The sequence below is a fragment of the Vitis vinifera genome, chromosome 15 (genome assembly GCF_030704535.1).
Source record: "Vitis vinifera cultivar Pinot Noir 40024 chromosome 15, ASM3070453v1".
NCBI classification, from domain to species: Eukaryota; Viridiplantae; Streptophyta; class Magnoliopsida; order Vitales; family Vitaceae; genus Vitis; species Vitis vinifera.
In genome coordinates this window covers 22,761,318-22,781,235 of record NC_081819.1, presented here as the reverse complement: position 1 = coordinate 22,781,235, position 19,918 = coordinate 22,761,318, and the positions used below count along the sequence as shown (strand labels likewise).

The following is a 19,918-nucleotide window of genomic DNA, read 5'->3' as shown; positions in this document are numbered from 1 at the left end:
GTCATTTCATGTCTGAGGATAAGTTTCGTGAATGGGAGCCAAGGAAATTCAAAGATAAAAAAAAGTAAAGGTGGGTTTCAACCTTTAGTCTTTCCTTGGTCAATTTCACGTAATAAGATTTGCTTTTGCCCAAGATTCAACTAACGAATGAAAGTAAAGATGCATAGGTCCATATCCTATTCTATGATTGAAAATAAAATAGCATGTTTTCATCTTTATTCTAAATTACTAATCAACTCAATTTGAATTATTCAATCATTTGATGTTAAGGAAAAAAATAGAAAAAAAAATTCTTAAAATAGAAAAAAAAATCAAGGAATAATATTGTCTTATGTACATGAAAGAGTATAGTTGAATGAAAAATTAAAGTATGACAAATCAGAGTCAAAATATTGCATAAAATGTAAATTAACAATTAGAATAAGAAATATTTTAAGAGAAGATAATTGATGTAGATAATAAAAAATAATCTTTATCAGTATAACAAAATCTTGCATATGGTAGTGTGTTTAACCTAGTAATGGTGAGTTCGAAGTCTTGGTAATGAATATCAATAGAAAAGATAAAGAAAATAAAATCTGAAAAAGAAAGCTCTTCTATCAATAAAATATTTTTTTATTTTATTTTCTCTGGATTGGTTATCAAGAAAAATATAAAAGCAAGAGAGTTTATGTATCTTTATAAAGAGATAGAAGAAGAAGAATGGAAAACATAAAGAAAATTCAAATGTAATAAATATTATTTAAAATTTTATATAAAAATTTTATTTTTATATTAAATAAGAAGGATTAAATATTTAAATATTTTTAAAAATTTTAGACTTGATTAAACTTTTTTAAGAAGAAGACTTCAACATGAAGAGTAAATCTAATAATTGATTAATCAAAACTGCATCCCCTTATTATTATTATTGTTGTTATTGTTATTGTTATTGTTATTATTATTATTATTATTATTACAGAAGGAAAATTTATTTATCCATTTAGATATTACTTTTGATCACGTGCATTTACCCGACAAATACATTGGGTAATGTTTTTGGTGAAATATTTAATTTGTAGTTGCAACAAAGTATTATAATTTATAATTTATAATTTGTTGTATATATATATAATCAAAGTGTGCCACACGATGCACGAAAGTTGCTGAAGCCATGTGCCAGATGCTCATAAGCATGTGAGCCATCTCCCTATCTACCTTTGGTATCAACCTTATCACGCGACACCCACACAATCAAAGTCAACAACATTTTGAAAAACACGTACCAACAAAGTATTATAATTACTTTATAATTTGTTATATATATATATATATAATCAAACTGTGTTGCACAAAGGTTGTTGTAGCCATGTGTTTTATCACGTGACACCCACACCGAAACTTATCAATTGAATCAATCAAAGTCAACAAAATTTTGAAAAGCACAACTATCCTTGGGAATAGTCTTTTAGTTTGAAAAACAAAGTGATTTAATATGCACTCGTAAAGATCCCCATTTTATTTTTTTCAAAGTTTGACTACCTAAAACCAAAGATCTGAGTTGTGAATTGTGTAGGCATTGAGAAATGTTCTGGTTAATGAGATGGCTCATTGAGAAATGTTTGGTCTTTAAGCTAGATGGCTCATTGTCCGTATCCTTGGACGAACGTAAGCCTCCCACAATTAGGTTCAAGTATGGTGATAGGTAAACGGTAGACCAAAATGCACGAATTTATTTCTAGTTATTGTATTGCAATATTTATTTAATGTACATATAAGTTAAACAAAGGTTATGGTATGGTTGTATGTAGACAGTAGACTAAAACGCATGTAATTTAATGTACATACAAATTTGTTAAGACATCTTTTTCTTTGTTTATTTTATTTATTTATTTATTTTTTATCATTTTTGTGTTTTTGTAATCAAGTGAGCTTGACTTAAATAAATCTGAGTCATGTTCTCCTTGTCTAAGTAGAAATTGAGGTCATTTTTTAACCTAGAAATGATAAATCAGGCCAATTGTCACTATGTCACCTACCTCAAATTTGTCCTTATCTTTTTTATTTATCCTATAAGATGATCACCATCCACAACTTGTCAATGAATACAACTTTTAAAGGTTTTTTTTAAAAAAAATTAAGTTTTATTTTATTCATTAATTTTATTTATTTTAACATTCAATTACTAATATATATTAGATATGTATGTATGCAATTATTTACATGGAGTTCACGATATAGATTGCACACTTCTTCGTGTCACCTACCTCAACATTTTTATTATTCTATTTTCATATAATTAGTATATGCATGTTTGGATTATTTACATGGAATTCATTTGTGACCTCTTTATTTTAAAAATCTTAATTCAAATTTAGCTGTGAACTAGATTATGACCTTGCTGAAAAAAATTTCAATGATGTATTAATTTTTCATAATTTATAATTTTAATTTATTGTAATAAAAAGAAAAGATTTGACTTGAAAACTAAAATAATTTGTAGTTTTTGTTTTTAACCTAAATAAGTTTTACATATGACCTCTTGAAAAAATGATAGACCACGTCAATTGTCACAATGCCATCCACATCAAATTTGTTCTTTTGGTTTCTCCCTAAAGGCCAGCACCAACATGTCAATGAATACAATTTTTATTTCTTTCTTTTTTTTCAAGTTTTTTTTTATTTTTTTTATTTTTTTCATGTATAATTAATATATTAAATGTGCGTAAGATAAGAATATTTATATGGAGCTCAAGATAGCATTCCATGTTACTTCTAGTGTCACCTACCTCACAATTTTTCTTTTTGATTTGTTCGAGGAAGTTGGTGTTTACTAATACAACATTTTTGTTATTCATAAGATTGCTAAAGACTAAAAATTCTTTTACCGGAATTACTTTGATCTTTTTTGAAAATTAATAAAATAAAGACTAGATCATTCTCAGAAAAAAAATGAAGAAAATGAATAAATAAAACCTACAATTGATGTCCACGTAAGTTAGAGATTAATGGATTTATTGAATTATTAATTTGATAAGAATAACATTATTAGATTATTTATTTAGAAGTATATAAATCAAGGATCGATGATTAATTTGTAGAAACAAACCCAAGAAATTAATGCAAAAATATCAGGAAAATTATATGCAACCACATCAATTCCGATTTTGTACAAAACGATGAAAGGAAGTGACCATACCCTAGTGGAAATTACCAAATTTAAATTCCAATTAAAATTTTTTTTCTTTAGTTATATTTAATTAAATGGATTGCCTAAGTGGAATTTATATAAGATTCTTCTTCTACCATTTGATGAAAGTTTAATATTTTGATTTTTTTTTTATCGTATTTAATTGTTTGATTAGGATTGCTTACAAAATAATGAAAATTTATATAATAATTCTAGCATAATATTTAAAAAAATTGAATTTATTTACAAATTATAATATAAAAAAATTGTGTGTATATATATGTATATCAATGTAGAGAGATTCATGGCAAGGAAATTAAATTTTCTAAAAGCTATATATCATAGGAAATAAAGGAAAAAAAAATGAACATTACTTTATTAGAATGTCTATGAAGCAAAACCAAAAAATTTTAGAACGTATTGTTATTAAATAATACGTCAAATAAATATTTTTTATTTTATATAATATGGCAATTTGCATTACATAACATCACATCCGCTGAAACCACTCAACCCAAACAAGAATTGTGGTTAACTGTGTTGGGCTGAACACAATTGGGCTTAAAATTAGTGGCCCAGGTCCAAGCAAAAGCATAACCATATTTCAATCCGCACATGGGCCCAACTCGTGCTTAGGAATAACTCATTTCAATGGGTTCTTGAAAACACGAATACAAAAATAAACCCAACAATAAAGAAATATAAATAATTTTTTTTTCTTTTTAATTCTTATTGAATTTAGTATAAAAATAATATTTATTGTTATTATAGTATTTAATTTTTTATTCCTTGGTTGAATTATAAATAAAAAATAAAAATTTTGAAAAAAACAAAAAGAATAGGTGTGGCGCTTTTATAATCCATAGGTTTAGAAATTTGTTGTACGACTTATCCTCCTATACATTAAAAGAGAATTCTGGCCAAAGACAAAAATAATGCATGATTAAATGAAAACAAATAAAAAGGAAATTGAGATTCAATATCCATAAATCATTTCATTTCAAGACAAACTTATGAAATTTCATCACTTCAAAAATTAAAAACAAGAAAAATATACAAATTTGAAAACTACTGCAAAGTAGGAACAAAAAAGAAATTAAAAACAAACATACTTGAGAACGAGCAACCACGACACATGGCCTTCATCTCTCCGGTACTTGTGAGAATGTGGGTGGCAAATTCCAAAACATGAAACCAAGGAAGGCCTTCTTTGTAGACACAGCTGAAGTTGCCCCCCGGCCTTTTAGGAATATGGTAATTGACATGTCTAAGCTTCTTTAAGCTTAAAATAAGCTTTAGCACATGATTTTACGAAGCTTATTCCAATCTTCTCCCCCGGCCTTTTCAATCTCTTCAATTGATTCGTGGCATGACCCTAGCAATGATAGTTTCTCAAGATTTGTCAATTGTAACAATCCATGAGGAAGCTTTTTCATTTCATTACAATTCAAAATTTGTAGGGTTTTCAGACTACTCATTGCTCCTTCCCCTACTGTCAGTTCCTCCAATTTCTTTAATTCGACCAATGATAATCTTTCAAGTTGAAGGAACCCTCCAGAAGAACATATCATTTTTATTCCAACATAAGCATCAAAATATAATCCAAGCATTCTCAATGATGGCAACTTCTCTAGAATCATCATTGGATCATCTCTTAACTCACATTTCCACAAATCGAGTTGAAGGAGGTTTGGAGGGTAAAATTCAAATTGCTCCGGTAATTTTTCCAACTTCCCTACCAAACATAGTTCATAAAGATAGGCGTGGCATGAGAAAGGCTCAAGTCCTGGGAATAATGTTTTCTCCTCAATGACATTCTTCTGCCACTCTAATCCAAGATGATTTAACAATCTTTTCTTTGAATACTTTTCAATGCTCAAAGCCAAGGTTTGAAGAGCAGTTAATTTAGTAATGGACTCAAAAAACCCCTTCTTCAGATAGGGAGTAAACAACCCACCTAATCGCAATTTCCTAAGTTGGGTTAATTTTCCTAGGCCATCTCCCTCCAACCAACTCCCCCCGTTAAGGCTAATGTTTGAAGGTTAGTGAGTTGTTCCACACCCAAATAACCATTCACACACTTGCTTGTTTTGGATTGGCCAGAAATCTTGCAATTCCAACAATTTAGATGTCTCAATTGCTGCAATTTCCAAATTGAATATGGTATACTGCCATACTGATCTCCTAAGTCAAGACTCTGCAGATTAACCAGTCTACAAATGGACGATGGAAGCGTTACTCTACCATATCCATTTATGCACAAGCATTTCAAGTGAATGAATTCTCCTATATCCCTTGGAAGCATATTTGTATTTCCTAGCTCCAAAACAGTAAGTAATTTAATATGCTCTTGTAAATATCTCCAACTTTTTTTTCCTTTAGTTTCACTAAATGAAACCAAAGATCTGAGTTGTGAATTATGCAAGCATTGAGAAATGTTCTTCTTCATGAGATTTTGATGAATGACAAGCCGACGAACACTAATAGGGAATGTGAAATCAATGTTTTCATGTACCTCAAAAAAATTTGCATCCTTGGCCTCTAAAACAGCAAGGTCTCGAAGGAGATCATGCATGCGACAAGACTCCACTTCTCCATCTACCCTTCGTTTAGCCACTTGAATCAAACTTCTATGGATCAACTCGTGCATGTAGTCTTCGGCTATGTCTTCCAGTGTTTCTTTTCCCCTTCTCTGTATAAAGCCTTCAGCCAGCCACAAACGGATCAACTTACTTGCCTTAATCTCAGAATCCTCTGGAAAAATCCCACAATAAAGAAAACAAGACTTCAAGTAATAGGGCAAGTCATTGTAACTTAAAGCAAGAATTCCCATGCACGATTCAGGGCCTTGATCCAGATACCACTCAATACTTGCAAGCACTTTCTCCCATGATGGTTTTGTCTTCTCTTTTGTGGACAGTAAGCCTCCTAAGACCACAACCGCAAGAGGCAAACCTTTGCATTTTGCCACAATTTTCTTTCCCGGTTCCTCTAACTCCCTACTTAGAGTATGAGGTGTGCTTGTTCCTTGAAAAGTTTTTTTGAGAAAAAGCTGCCAACTCTCATCATCATTCATGAGACGAAGTTCATAGATAAATGCTTGTGAAGTGGCCTGCAGAGCGATTTCTTTATTACGAGTAGTGATCAAAACTTTGCTCCCATCCTTGGCCTCAGGAAGATGTGAGCGCAAGCGACTCCAAACTTCACTGCTCCATACATCATCCATGACTATCAAGTACTTCTTCTCCTTCAGGTATTCACAAAGCTTCTCGCCAAGCTCACTCTCTCTCATCTCTTTTTCTTTTTCACTGAGAGACATAAAATGATTGGCAATATCGAGCAAAATTTCTCTTGCTCTGAACTCTTGAGACACATAAACCCAAGCTTTACAATCAAAGTGTTGTTGGACATCCCTTTGATTATAAACTTTCTTGGCGAAAGTTGTCTTGCCTAGGCCGCCCATCCCCACGATGGACACCACTGATCTCCGCGTCTCTTCCTTCATCAGCATCTGCTTCACCTCTTCGATGCCATCTTCGATCCCCACTACATCGCTCTCTTCAACAACTGGGGGCCGCTTCTCCTTGTGCGCCGCAACCTGATCAGTCGTGGATGAGCTGGAAGCCACTAGATCTCCAAGACCATACTTGGATCTATTAGCCATAATCGCTCCAATCATCACATTTATATCTTTCACACGACTGTCAAGCTCGTGGATGAAGGGTAACTTGTCGGCGAATCCTACGCAAGCAGGTAGGCACTTGAGGAACTTGAGGGTGTTGAGTCTTCGCTGGCGATGATCCATGTTGAGGATGAATTCGTCGATGACATCTTCAGCATCATGGGTTGCGTTTCTAATCTGATTCACCCACAGCTTGATTCTTTCGTCGTATATGCGCTTTGAATCCGCATCCTTCAGGAAGAGGCGCATCCACTCGAGCTCGTTGCGCAGCAGCTTTATCTGACCTTCTACTTGCCCAAATACAGAAGCTTCCTGTAAAATCAAGTTGCTCAACTTCTCCGCAAAGAAGGTAACAGTGCCTTCTGCCATTTTTGAGCTACTCTTCAGAAAGAAAACTTGTTAATGCAATCTTAACACGGCGGGTTCCCGATTGCTGGAAAATGTATTTGAAGTTAAGAAGTCCCATTCAAAGAGAGAATGGAGACAGCGGGCTTTTCAAGTCTTGTTTGAATTCAAATGTATTTACTTAATAATAAATTTCGAAAAACATAATCTTAGAATACAAAAATGGTAATCCATTTTTAATCATGAATTTTTTATATTAATAGGATAAGTGTTTGAGTTTAAAATTATTTTTAAAATTAATTTTAAAATTTATTAGACCCTTTTCCGATAATTGCTCTCATGTGGACAGACAAAGTTTTCTTTGACAAAGTGACATGGATTCCTCCTTATCAAAGTAATATAAACTTATACTCTCGTGATTTCCAAAGAAATAGAAAATAAATGTTGTCACGTTTAAATGTTTTTTTAATAATTAAAAAATGATGATGATAAAAGTGGATCTGAACCGTTGGTCCAAGATTGGTAAATAAAGATTATAAAAAAAAAGTATATATAAAAGTAAAATAATATAAAGGAGGACCCTCCTAGGGATGAATAAATCTTCTTAAAAGAAGATATAAAGGTGAGTAATGGGATATACTGGTCATTTTTAGATTAGTGTGAACTGTTTACTTTTATCATTTTATGAATAAAATAATGATTTCATTCCTTTACGAAAAAAGCAAAAGCAAAAAGGTTTAAAAATTCATATAGTGGGAATAAATATAGGGAAGAAAAAAAGGCATCTATGGCGAGTTACTTATTTTGGATTGGCTTCAAACCTTGCCATAATGACAATTTAGATATCACAATTGCTTCAATTTGCAAATTGAATAAACTAGATTAGGAACACACCTCTAGGACTTTGCAGGCTAAGAGCCTAGTAACTATTTTCAAAAATGATTCTAAAAAATAATTTTTTAGAATAGTTTTTGAAAATTATTATTTGATACCTAAAATATTTTTAATATTTTTAAAAATAATTTGTATATTTAATGTTTTATTTTTAATTATTTTACATATTTATATACCTATTTTTTAAAATAATCTTCAAAAAACAAATACAAACAAAAAAATAACAATAATTAAAAGATGTTTTTTGAAAATACTATTTTTTTATTTTTAAAAACAGAAAACAAAAAATAATTTTTGATTGTTTAACATATTTTTTTATTTTATATTCTAACGAACAAAAACTATTTTTAATACCATTTCCAAACATGCCCTAACCAATCTTTATATGTGGATGATGAAAGCACTACTTTGTGACATCCCTTCATGCACAAGAATCTCGGTGGATGAGTTCTCCTATTCCCCCTGGGAGCATATAACAATTATATGTTTCACTTAGGTCCAAAACATAAGTAATTTAATATGCTCTTGCAAAGATTCCTAACTTTTTTTTTGTTTTTGGTAAAAGTTCTCAACATAAAACCAAAGATCGAAGTTGTGAATAGTAAGATGTTGATGAATGATAAGCCAAAGAAAGACGAAATGTGAAATCAATGTTTTCATGTACCTCAAAAAGTCGAAGTTGTCGAAGTTGTACTTCTCCCTCCAAATGTTTTCTTGAGAAAGAGCTGCCAACTCTCATCCTTATCCATAAAACCAAGGTTATGGATAAATGCTTGTGAATTGGTGGCATGCAGAGCAATTTCATCATTGAGCAAGCTGCTCCATGTATCATCCATAACTACCAAGCACTTCTTGTGCTTCAGGAATTCACAAAGCTTCCTACCAAGCTTAGCCTCTCCAATCTCTTTCATTTCTTTTTTTTTTCTTTTTCACTGGGAGACATGACACAAATAATATTCCATGTTGAAGATGAACTCATCGATGAGATCTTCAGCATCATGGGCTACCTCTCTGATCGGCTCCACCCACAGCTTGATTCTTTCATCGTACATGCATTTTGAATCCGCACCCTTCAGGAAGAGGCGCATCCATTTCAGCTCATTTTGCAGCAGCTTCACCTGGCCTTCTACTTCTCCCAATAGAGAAGCTTCTTATACAACCAACTTGCTCAATTTCTCCAGGAAGAACGTAACACTGCTTTCTGCCATTTCTTTTTTCACAACCCTTCTCTCTCTGGGTGCAAACAAGAGGCAAAGGAAGCCCTTGTGCTCCAAAGAGAAGGAAGATGATTTGTTTGGACTCCACAGCCCAGGATTCTCCTCCTTAAGAATGAAGGAGTGGGAAGCCTTCTTCCTTTCCCAATTCTTTCCTTTGATGACCAACAATGGAGATCCCTTTCTTTTGAGACGAGGCACAAGTTCCTGTCCATTTCTTTATTCTAACACCAAACTTCATTCCCAGCTTCATACTAATTCCATTCTCAATACCGTATTCAACAGAATCAGATACAGGTCTAATCATACCAAATCATCAGCCAAAAAATTCTTATATAGCCTAACTTTTTCCAGGTTGGGTAAATCAAGAAATGTATTTATTCATATAGGTTGGAAATATTTGAAGTAATTGAGTCAATGTGAATGAATAGAATCAATGAATGAAATGATCCCTTGGTCTAAAATATGCATGTTTCCCAACATGCCCTATCCTATCCATGTTGGCATTTTCCTTTTTCTGTTCTTTCATGCCAAGCAATGGATTTCCCTAATTCTTTTCCCAGTTCATTTCTTTACCCAGTTAATTTGCCTTGGACAAATTATATCAGAAGCATCTGTAAGGTAATTGAGTTGGTGGAAAGGGCGGAATATTGAATGGATTTTTAGAAAGACAAAAGTGCCTAAGTTGAAGAATCAGAATAACCGTTTTAACTCTACTGAGTTCTTGATTCTTTTTTTCTTCTCACGCTTCAGCTTTCCCTCTGAAAAAACTGGAGGAATGCTCTTTCAACATTTTCTCTGAAAACAAACTGATTGAAGATCTCTCACTACCAATCCAATAAATTTTCAGGAAATTTGAGTCAAAATTGAAATTTTCCCATTTTAAAACAAACTTAATTGAAGATACGCCTTTTTAAATTGTATGTTCTCGAAATTTGTGCTAAACTTGAAAGTAAAGGTGCTCGTTCTCCTTCAAAGACTTGACCCCCAGAAGATTACTACCAGTGTAGTGACCATCTTCAAGTGGGTGGAATTAATATCTATTTCAGTTACTCAATTTCTGTTGAAGATTTTTCTTTAATACACATTAACAAGAATGCAAAAAGAGATTTCTATTTGACAACTAGAGTGTTATCATTTATGCTATGTTTAGTTCCCAAAAGTACTGAGGAACAAAAAGAGTTAAAAGGAAAATGATTTTTCTCATATTTGATTTCAATATATAAAAGATAAAAGAAAATCAAATATAATTCAAATTAATTAAAAATTGATATATTTTTAGAATATTTAATCTTTACAAAAATAAAAAAAACAACAAATTAATTAAAAATTGATATATTTTTAGAATATTTAATCTTCACATAAAAGAAAAAAAACCAAATTAAATGAGTTTAAAGTAATATATAAAAATAATTTATTAACTTCAACTATATTTTTTTATTTTCCTTCCATTTCTCTTTCCTTTTATTATTCCTCTTTATTTTGTTTCCTTCATATTTTTTTCCAAATTTTCCAAGAATCAAACAAAGCTATGTAAGGAATATGTTACTAAAATCCAAAAATTACTGGTTCCATTTCATTTTAACAACAAATTCACCCTTCAAAAAATTATTACAAGATCATAAATAAAACTAAAAAAATACAAGTATATACCCCATTTAAACCTAAATATCGTAACTTCACTCAAATGTTAAGTACACCTCATCTTCCACTTCTTTAAGTTCTCTCAACACTCTTGTAAACCTAAACAAAACTTGTCCATCCATGGTTCACCAAGATAGGTTTCATGTAGGTTTTTTTATGATTGTTTTTGTTTTCATTTTTAAATGTTTTTTTCTCAGTTTTTTTCCCCACTATTATACTCTGGATAATTTCTCATTGTCACGCACACGTACAAACCTAGACAAATAATACATATGCAGCATATACACATATAGAAAATTGTAAGCACACGTATAAGTACCTATATACTTATGTGGCACCACAAAACAATAATGTTTAATACAAAATTGAAACCCAAGTTCACTGTGAAAGAAGACATGAAAAGAAAAAACAAAACAGGCTTATTTTGGGTAGTATGTAAAATGATATGGAATTTGACATCATTGCATAATTTGCATCAAGTGCATAGCAATATGAGTTTTTACAAAATTACATACATTTCAACAGATTAAATCAATTGGAAATCACTTGAGCTGCCTAAGATTAGAACACAATTCAAATAGCTAAAATCTTACAGCTAATTACATCATCATCAGAAGTTAATTTGGGAATAGAAGAACTCACCATTACCCCTCCCATATTCCCCGCATTGCCAATGTCGAAAACCACAGTGCTAAGCCCCTTCCCTATGACAAAAATGCTCTTCCCGATTGCAACAAGCCGACAAGGTGGACATGTAAGAAGAGGTGACAGCCTGCCGACTGCCACCCACTTCGTACTCTCTTTCTGCCACATCATCAGCCTAGTTCCCAACCTCTGGTCCAACACAAAGAATCCCATCTACAACAACAGCTGGACCCTGCCATCCTAACACCATGTCAGCATCAGCATGCTGCCATGTGCCATGGGATGGATTGTAAACAACTACATACACATGAGAAGTCAAAGCAGAAGTGCCGCAGCGGATATAAATCTTCTCATCCAGAACTATGGTATCTTCAATGTCAGGCACAATGTTAGGGTCCGAGTGAGATTTCCAACTGTTTGTATGTGGGTTATAAGTATCCCAAGAATGTGGATCATTTGATTTTGAGCCTAACCCTCCAATGGCGTAGATCTTTCCATTTAGAACTTCACAAGCAAAATAGCATCTGAATGCATTGAGTCAATCAGATGACTACCAAATCACTACAAGGAACTTCTAACAAGTAATCAATTTCTTAAAATTGCATATCCACGAGAAGGAAAACATCTTTCCTTTTATAAGAAAGTATAACTGTATTCTGTTATATTAAAGCTTACTGTTGGCAAGTGAAGTTTCATCTTAGAAAAGATTTGAATTATGAATTGTCAATGTTAACAGTGAAGATATCACAGAACAGAATATTTGTGAACGGGGTTACCTTGCAGTTGACAGTGGAGCTGCTTCACTCCACCGGTTTGTGGAAGCATCATAGGAGTAAACTTCATCAGTAGCATCTTCAAGCCAACCACAGCCACCCAACAGGTAAACCTTCTTTCCCAGCACTTCAAACGACATTCCTTTTCTCTTCAAGCTGCGAGGTGGAAAGCCTTCAATGAGCTTCCAAGACCTTCTTGTTGAGTAGGGATCCAACACATAACAGCAAACCCGCTTGAACTTGTCTCTGCACAAGGCATAAATCCAGGGTTCATCCAGTTTATGCTTTTGACGATAAGCATGCCACTCTTCACTGCTCACCAAGTCTCTCCATCTCCTCGAAACACATTTGAGGAGTGTATGGTACTTCCGAGGAACCCTTGCCAAGCAAATAAGAGCAATGTCATCTGGAAGCCCACATATCAGTGGTGATTGAGCTAGTTCTATTCGACTGATACCCTCTAACCCACTTTCCAGAAGTTCCATTGCATTGATTTTCCTACAAAATACACAAAAGAATTCAACAATTTGCAGAACTGCAGGAATTATCAAATAATTTCATCCCAGGAACATTTTCTTTTCTTGATTCAAGAAAAACAGAACATCATGTTCTTTATTCTAGTAGAAGCAGACAATTTCATACCATATCTCTCCCCTTACAGGTTAATTTTTGGTGACAGCTTACAATGACTAATTAAAATGTGGATACCAAGAATTTAATAGCATGTTTGAAACTGTACTCAGGAAATAATGCTTTTAAAACACATTCCTGGATCCATTTCCGGAAAAGTTATGGAACAGCATGAATATTTGGGAAAATTTGCTGTTTTTGGTGGTTTCATTTTCTTAAACATAAAACAAGATACATTTTTATCCTTCTGGAAGGCAGGGCCTTTAAGTAAAAATTCCCAGCAAACAGTAGCCAAACTTGTTTACAAAGGATTTTCTGCACATTCACTGTTTTTCTATTTAGTTTGGGGGACTGACTCCAAGGACAGAAAACTGACTTGAAATACATGTCCGAAGAAGCATGAAGTTTCTTCTTTCTTTTATTCATTTATTTATTTTCTGGCATTGTGAATCTTGTGCTTTTAAAACAGAGGAAAACAAGCAAGATTATAACAACCCCCTCAACAATACCCAAAAATTATGTACCGGGAAATGCCATTTGTCAATAGTCATAGGCACATAAGGAAATAACTGCTTCTTCCATGTTTCTTATTCAGATCTGAAAATAGCTTCCTATTAACCAGACATGACAATGAAAGGGCTTTCCAATGAAATGATTTAATTTCAACAAAGATTACATAGCAACTGGCTTCTGCAGGCAATATTGAACAAAAAAATGCAAGCTACTGCATTGACATTTTTCCAGAACCAACACTAGAAGCTGAAATATCTGAGTCTCCATCTCATCAGCATTTTCAAAATTTTCCCCAGAAACTGATTATAATAAGTTGGAATAACCAATTTTTTATCATCAGCATTTGTAAAATTTTCCCAGAAACCAACCATTAAAAACATTAACACCGAAGATGTTCTTGAGATTTTCCCTAAAAAAACACCAAAGAAAAAAAAATTTGAATTCCGGTAGCCAGATCTCCGCTGAAAACTCAGAACCTATTTAATAATAAAATATAAAATATAATATATTAACAATTAAATAAAAGGAACCGGTCAATTATATATTTTTTTCACAAAAGTATAGTATGTTCACAAAAAAAATCAAATTTAAGTTTTCCGCCCTTTTCTTAATCAAACTATTGGAATCATGTGTAATACACATATAGGCACACATTCACTACCAGGATCTGAAAATTGTACCATTGTACAATTAGTGAATTTATACAAGGGAAATATACTAAGTATACAAGAAGTGTAAAAGATTACCATTTGTAAAAAATTTCAATCGAACTACTCCTTTATTTTCTTTGTCACCCATAGATTACATATCCATATCATGTACTTTATTTAACTCCTGCATATAAATTTTAATACTTTCCCCAATAATGATGTTTAAGGAAAAAAATTTAACCCTAATCCATTCACGTACATGGACACATTCCTTAGGAGGGATATATTGTGTCATTATACAATGACATTATACTAATTGTACAAGGGAAATGTATTAAGTATACAAAAATGTACAAGACTATCATTTGTGAAAGATTTTAATCAATTTTGAATCACTTCTTCATTCTCTTTGTCACCCATGAATTGCATATTCATATCATGCACTTTATTTAACTCTTATATAGAAATTTTGATACTTTCCCAATAATAATGTTTGGGAAAAAAATTTTAACCTTAATTCATCCACCATTTTCTCATCCAAACCATTAGAAATATAGTTAATATACCTACATTAACACATAACTTAAGAGGAATATATAACATCATTGTATGATGGTGTTATACTAATTGTACAAGAGAAATGTACTAAGTGTACAAAAATGTACAAGACTACCATTTATGAAAGATTTTAATCAATTTTGAATCACTGCTTTATTTTCCTTGTCATTTACGAATTGTATATGAAATTTGCACTACTGTAAAAAGGTGTTACACTCACTGTACAAAGCAAATGTCCTAAATGTATAAGACAAATATACTAATTGTACAAGAGGTATACAAGACTACCCTTTATGTAAGATTTCAATCAATTCTGAACCATTTTTTTCCTTGTCACCTAAGGATTGGACACTTTTCCCTACACATTCTTTCACTTAAAAATTGTTTTAATTTGAAATCTTAAATTTCATCATCCAAAATTTGTAATTGCATATTTCGTTTGAGTAGTTTTATCTCATATAAAGGAAAATTAACCACAATATTTAGGTAGTACATTTTGTGTGAAATCAAATTAATATAAAATGGATAACTGTAGACCCCCCCGAGGAGCTGGGGGGCTTTTCTTTTATTATTTCTTTGCTGTTTTTCGGACGGCTTTCAAGTGGGCTGCTCTCAGGCGGCTGGAGGGGATGGTGGGTAGCGACTAGATGGGACGTGTGGTAGGAAGCAAGTAGTGACTTGTTGAGGAAGACGCAAACAGGAGAAAAGAAGAGGAAAAAGAGGGGGGGAGGCCAGCGGTTACAGAGAGGGAGAAAAATTCATTGAGAGGGTCGAAGCTCGGTTCTTTTGGTTTAAGGAGTCCAGGTATGTATACTGTTTTCCTCTCATTCCTTGTGATTCATTGTTTTTCTTTAGATTGTTATTATACTTCTAAGCACCATGTTGTTTGGGGTGGATATTAAAGGCCACTAGTAGCTTGTTTGAGGTGAAGTCTTGCATTCCTATTTGCCATTGTTGATTTAGGTATGGTTTGCTTATATTATGATGATGCCCGTAGCTGCATTTGGGGTGGTTTTTCTCACCTAAACAGGGGACTTACTAAAAACCCATGAAGTAAAGTCTCTGAGTTTTACTTTATTTATTTATTTTCTTTTGTGCTCTGTTTCTCCATCTTCCCCTGTTCCCGTATCTGTTTCTGGAGCATATTATTTTCTCATCTCTGTTCATGGGAGCAAGGAGTCATAGATAATACATTCTCACCAATGGACTTGTAATGTTGTGATCTCCCAATGTTTCACGTTCTGCTTTTGGGTAATGGCTATCAGATGGACTTGAATGTTGTGATGGATGCATGGGAACAACATGATGATTATCCAGTTGTTGATTCTGAGACAAACATTTCAGCAGTCTCTGAGGGTGAAAAGCGCATTATCTCAATGGGTCTTGGGGATGATGATCAATGCATTGAGGATGACTTCACTGTATGGCGTGAGTCACTGTGGCTTGAGTTGGATCTATTGCTTCAGGATGAGGATGATGCAGCAACTATATATACCCATTTTCTCATCCCATACACTCATAAAACCCATTTCATGATTCACCACCTTTTCTCTCTCCATAACCCATACCTTTCTTTCATACCTATTTCCCATCTCTGCATGCCTACCTCTTCATATCCATTTTCTCATATTTCCATCTCATTACTATAGCTTCCCTCTCTACACCACCACCACACCCATGATCACACCTACCAACCCATAGCCCATCTCTTGCACCATACGTGGCTATCAAAAGCTTTTCCAAATCATCCACTCACATGCATGGGAACCATGCAAACCGAACCACCTAACCTCCCTACCCACTTCTCTCTCTATACCTTCATATTCTTTCCCTACCACCTTTCTCTCCCTAAGCTACACCGGGTACCCATTTTCCTTAATGCCACCACTCAATGCATATCACCACCACCCCTTATGCCTACTTATCCATTTTTCGTTTTTTGCTTGATTCCTACGTGCCTAAGGTTCCATGTGTGTACCCACTTTCAAGCCCTCATCCTCTCATCTTTCATGCTCATGCCCACCATACTTCATTTATCCCATGCATACCCACTTCATCCCACCACTTTTTCTCTCTCTACACCACATGCTCTTCATGCATACCAACTCCTCACTAACCTCCATTATCTACCCACTTTCCTCTCTCTAAGTTTCCCCCTACTCATCATCCACCCGCTCATCACCCAAACATGGCCTTATATTGAAGAGAAGCAAAGACTATGCCTTCAAGGTTGTGGGCTTAAGTTGGAGCCCAACCCGTATGTGAAGATAAAAAGCTCCAAGTTGATTTTCTCACCCATCTTAAATTGGCCCAGTTGGAGATGTGGGCTTAAGTTGGAGCCCAGCCCGTATGTGAAGATAAAAAGCTCCAAGTTGTTTTGCTCACCCATCTTAAGTTGGCCCAGTTGGAGATGTGGGCTTAAGTTGGAGCCCAGGCCCGTATGTGTTGATGAAAGGCCCTTTGCTTTGCTCTCTCATTTTAAGTTAGTCCATGCCCATGCCAAGCCCATACCCACCTCAAATTAGCCCTTTTGTTTCCAATTTGCATGATTTATCTCCCTAAAAACATTAATTCCTCAATAAATTTTAATTCCAATTTTTGAAATTTTAATCCTCACATCAATTTATTTAATCATCATTATCTTATTTATTTATTTATTTGCTTATCTTTAAAATTCAACCTTTAAATAATCTTTCAAAATTCCGATTTCTAAATTTAAATTCCAATTTCCGAAATTTTAATTCTCACATCAATTTATTTAAATCATCATTATTTTATTTATTTATTTAAAATTCCATCATTAAGTAATTCTTCAAAATCCCGATTTCTAAATTCAATTTCTAATTTCCGGAATTCTAATTTCCACATTTATTTATTTAATCCTTATTATTTTCATTATTATTATTATTTCATTTGTTTATTCTAAAATTCAATTTTAAACAATTCATCTAAATTTCCGACTTCCGGTTTTAATTTCTAATTCCAAAATTTCCCATACTCACATTAATTTATTTAATCACTAATATTTCATTCATTTATTTCAAAATTCCATTTTAAATCAATTCTTTAAAACTTCTGATTTCCGAATTAAATTCTTAATCCCGAAAATTCTCGTACTCCCATTAATTTATTTAATCATTAGAATTTTATTCATTTATTTTAAAACTCCATTTAAAATCAATTCTTTAAAACTTATGATTTCCAAATTAAATTCCTAATCCCGAAAAATTCTCATATTCACATTAATTATTACTAATAGTTTATTTATTCATTCTAAAATTCTATTTTAAACATTTCTTTAAAATTCCAATTTCCAAACTTAATTTTCAATTTCCGAAATTCTAATTCCTTTCTAATTTAATCCCCAAAATTCCAACTCTTAAATTTAATTCCCAAGACCCCCGATTTTCAAACAAATTCCAAGAATCCAGTTTTCACTCAAATAGTTTTAATTTCATTTCAGCTCCTAAATAATCTTATGATTTTCTTGATTTTACATAAGCAATGATGAATTCTTCATGATCCCGAAACACGGAATTTGTGAGACTAGTCCATGAACAATAAATTGGGCTTTGGTGAGGGCCCTATATTTGATCCCTATTGATTGTCAACTGTTGCACTTGATGTATTTTGTCTGATCTTCATTTTGCACTTCGATATGTATGAGCTATATTTTGTATTCATCAATTGTGTGCTAATCCCTTTTCTTGATAGTGCATTGTGGCTCGTGGCCGAGGTACGCATCCACTCTCTTTCTAGTCAATCTCTATTGCGTGCTTTGGTTCTCATATTGTGCATGATTTAGGTGAATATCCATTGACTTTCTCGTTGATTGCCACGTCAGTTTCATTGTATTAGTAGAGACCCGACTTTAGGGACTTAGAGGGGTGCTACGGTCTTTACCGTACCTTCCCGATGAGTAACCTGACCCCCGAACCCGATCCAGTTTTTCACAGACCACCTTTTCCAAAGTAAGGAGTCACACTTAGGGTTTTTCTTTCTTATTTTGTTTACCCTTTTAAAAATAAAACAAAAATAAGTGGCGACTCCAAGTCAATTTTCTTAATCAAATAAAAATCAATTTTTCGAAATAAAATCGAGCTCGCCATTCGAGTGGGAAACGCATGAGCCGAAATGCGGGGTCCACAATAACACATTAGTATCATTGTTTCAAATGGCTTAAGATAATATAAACAACATATAATAATTGTTTAGGAAAAATTATCAATATTAAAATGTAGTAAATAAAATTAAAATTAATCATATTTAAAGTGTTTATTACAACTAAACCGAATGAAATATATATTTATACTATTTTATCCTTATAAACATAATGTCAGCAAAGATTAAAAAAATCATATTTAAATAGAATTAAAAATTATCTTTCTAACATTTGTAATTTAAACAAAAATCATTAATTTAAATTATTGAGTTAATTTAAAATATATTTTTTTTGTAATTATAGTTTTGAAGATTCTATGATTTTTATATTATTACTTTTAATTTATTTTCTTTGATTCTTTATCTTAAATTTCTTCTAAACTTGGTTTTTCTCATATTTTCATGTTTTCTATTATATCCCTATTTAAGGTGATTTTCATCTAAGTTATGTTCCATTATATTTTTTTTTCAATTTTAATGTGTTTTTATACCTTTTTACATAATAAAATATTTTGTCATTTTTCATCTACAAAACTTTATACAAAAGATATCATGTATGAGGAAAAAAAAGAAGGAAAAATTATGATATAATTACATGCATATCTCTTAATATAATACATTTGCTTGACTTGATGACATGGTGTTTTAATAATTTAAACCATGTCAAGTCCACATCTATTTCAAATTTAAAATGGTATTTTAATATTTTTTTAAAATTATTAAATTATAATACATTATTCAATTAAAAATTAATTATCACCATTAGTTAAAAGATGGTCATGTTACAAAATAATATATTAAGACAATGTCTATGTATTGTCTATAAAATAAAGAAAATATTCAAATAATTGTCTATAACTTTAAAGATATTTATATAAAAAATAGCTTATATATATATATATATGATAAAAAAAGAATAATAATATTTTTTAAGGTATTTAAAAAATACTTATTTAAAAAATGTAGTAATAATTATTTTTAACCATTGGTTTCCAATATTCAATTTATTAGGTATGGTTTTTAGGAAAAAAAATAATTGA

The 19,918-nt window shown here is 32.3% G+C and overlaps 1 protein-coding gene and 1 pseudogene across 1 annotated transcript; both read right to left on the bottom strand.

Moving 5' to 3' along the window:
* Positions 1-4,138: 4,138 nt before the first annotated feature.
* On the bottom strand, positions 4,139-8,111 carry LOC100855277 (putative disease resistance protein At1g50180). The gene has a single exon (XM_019225695.2). It carries the CDS (start codon positions 7,218-7,220, stop codon positions 5,160-5,162), a length of 2,061 nt encoding a protein of 686 aa, XP_019081240.1. The 5' UTR covers positions 7,221-8,111; the 3' UTR covers positions 4,139-5,159.
* Positions 8,112-11,377: 3,266 nt separating this feature from the next.
* On the bottom strand, positions 11,378-12,957 carry LOC100260161 (F-box/kelch-repeat protein SKIP4-like; annotated as a pseudogene).
* Positions 12,958-19,918: the final 6,961 nt, after the last annotated feature.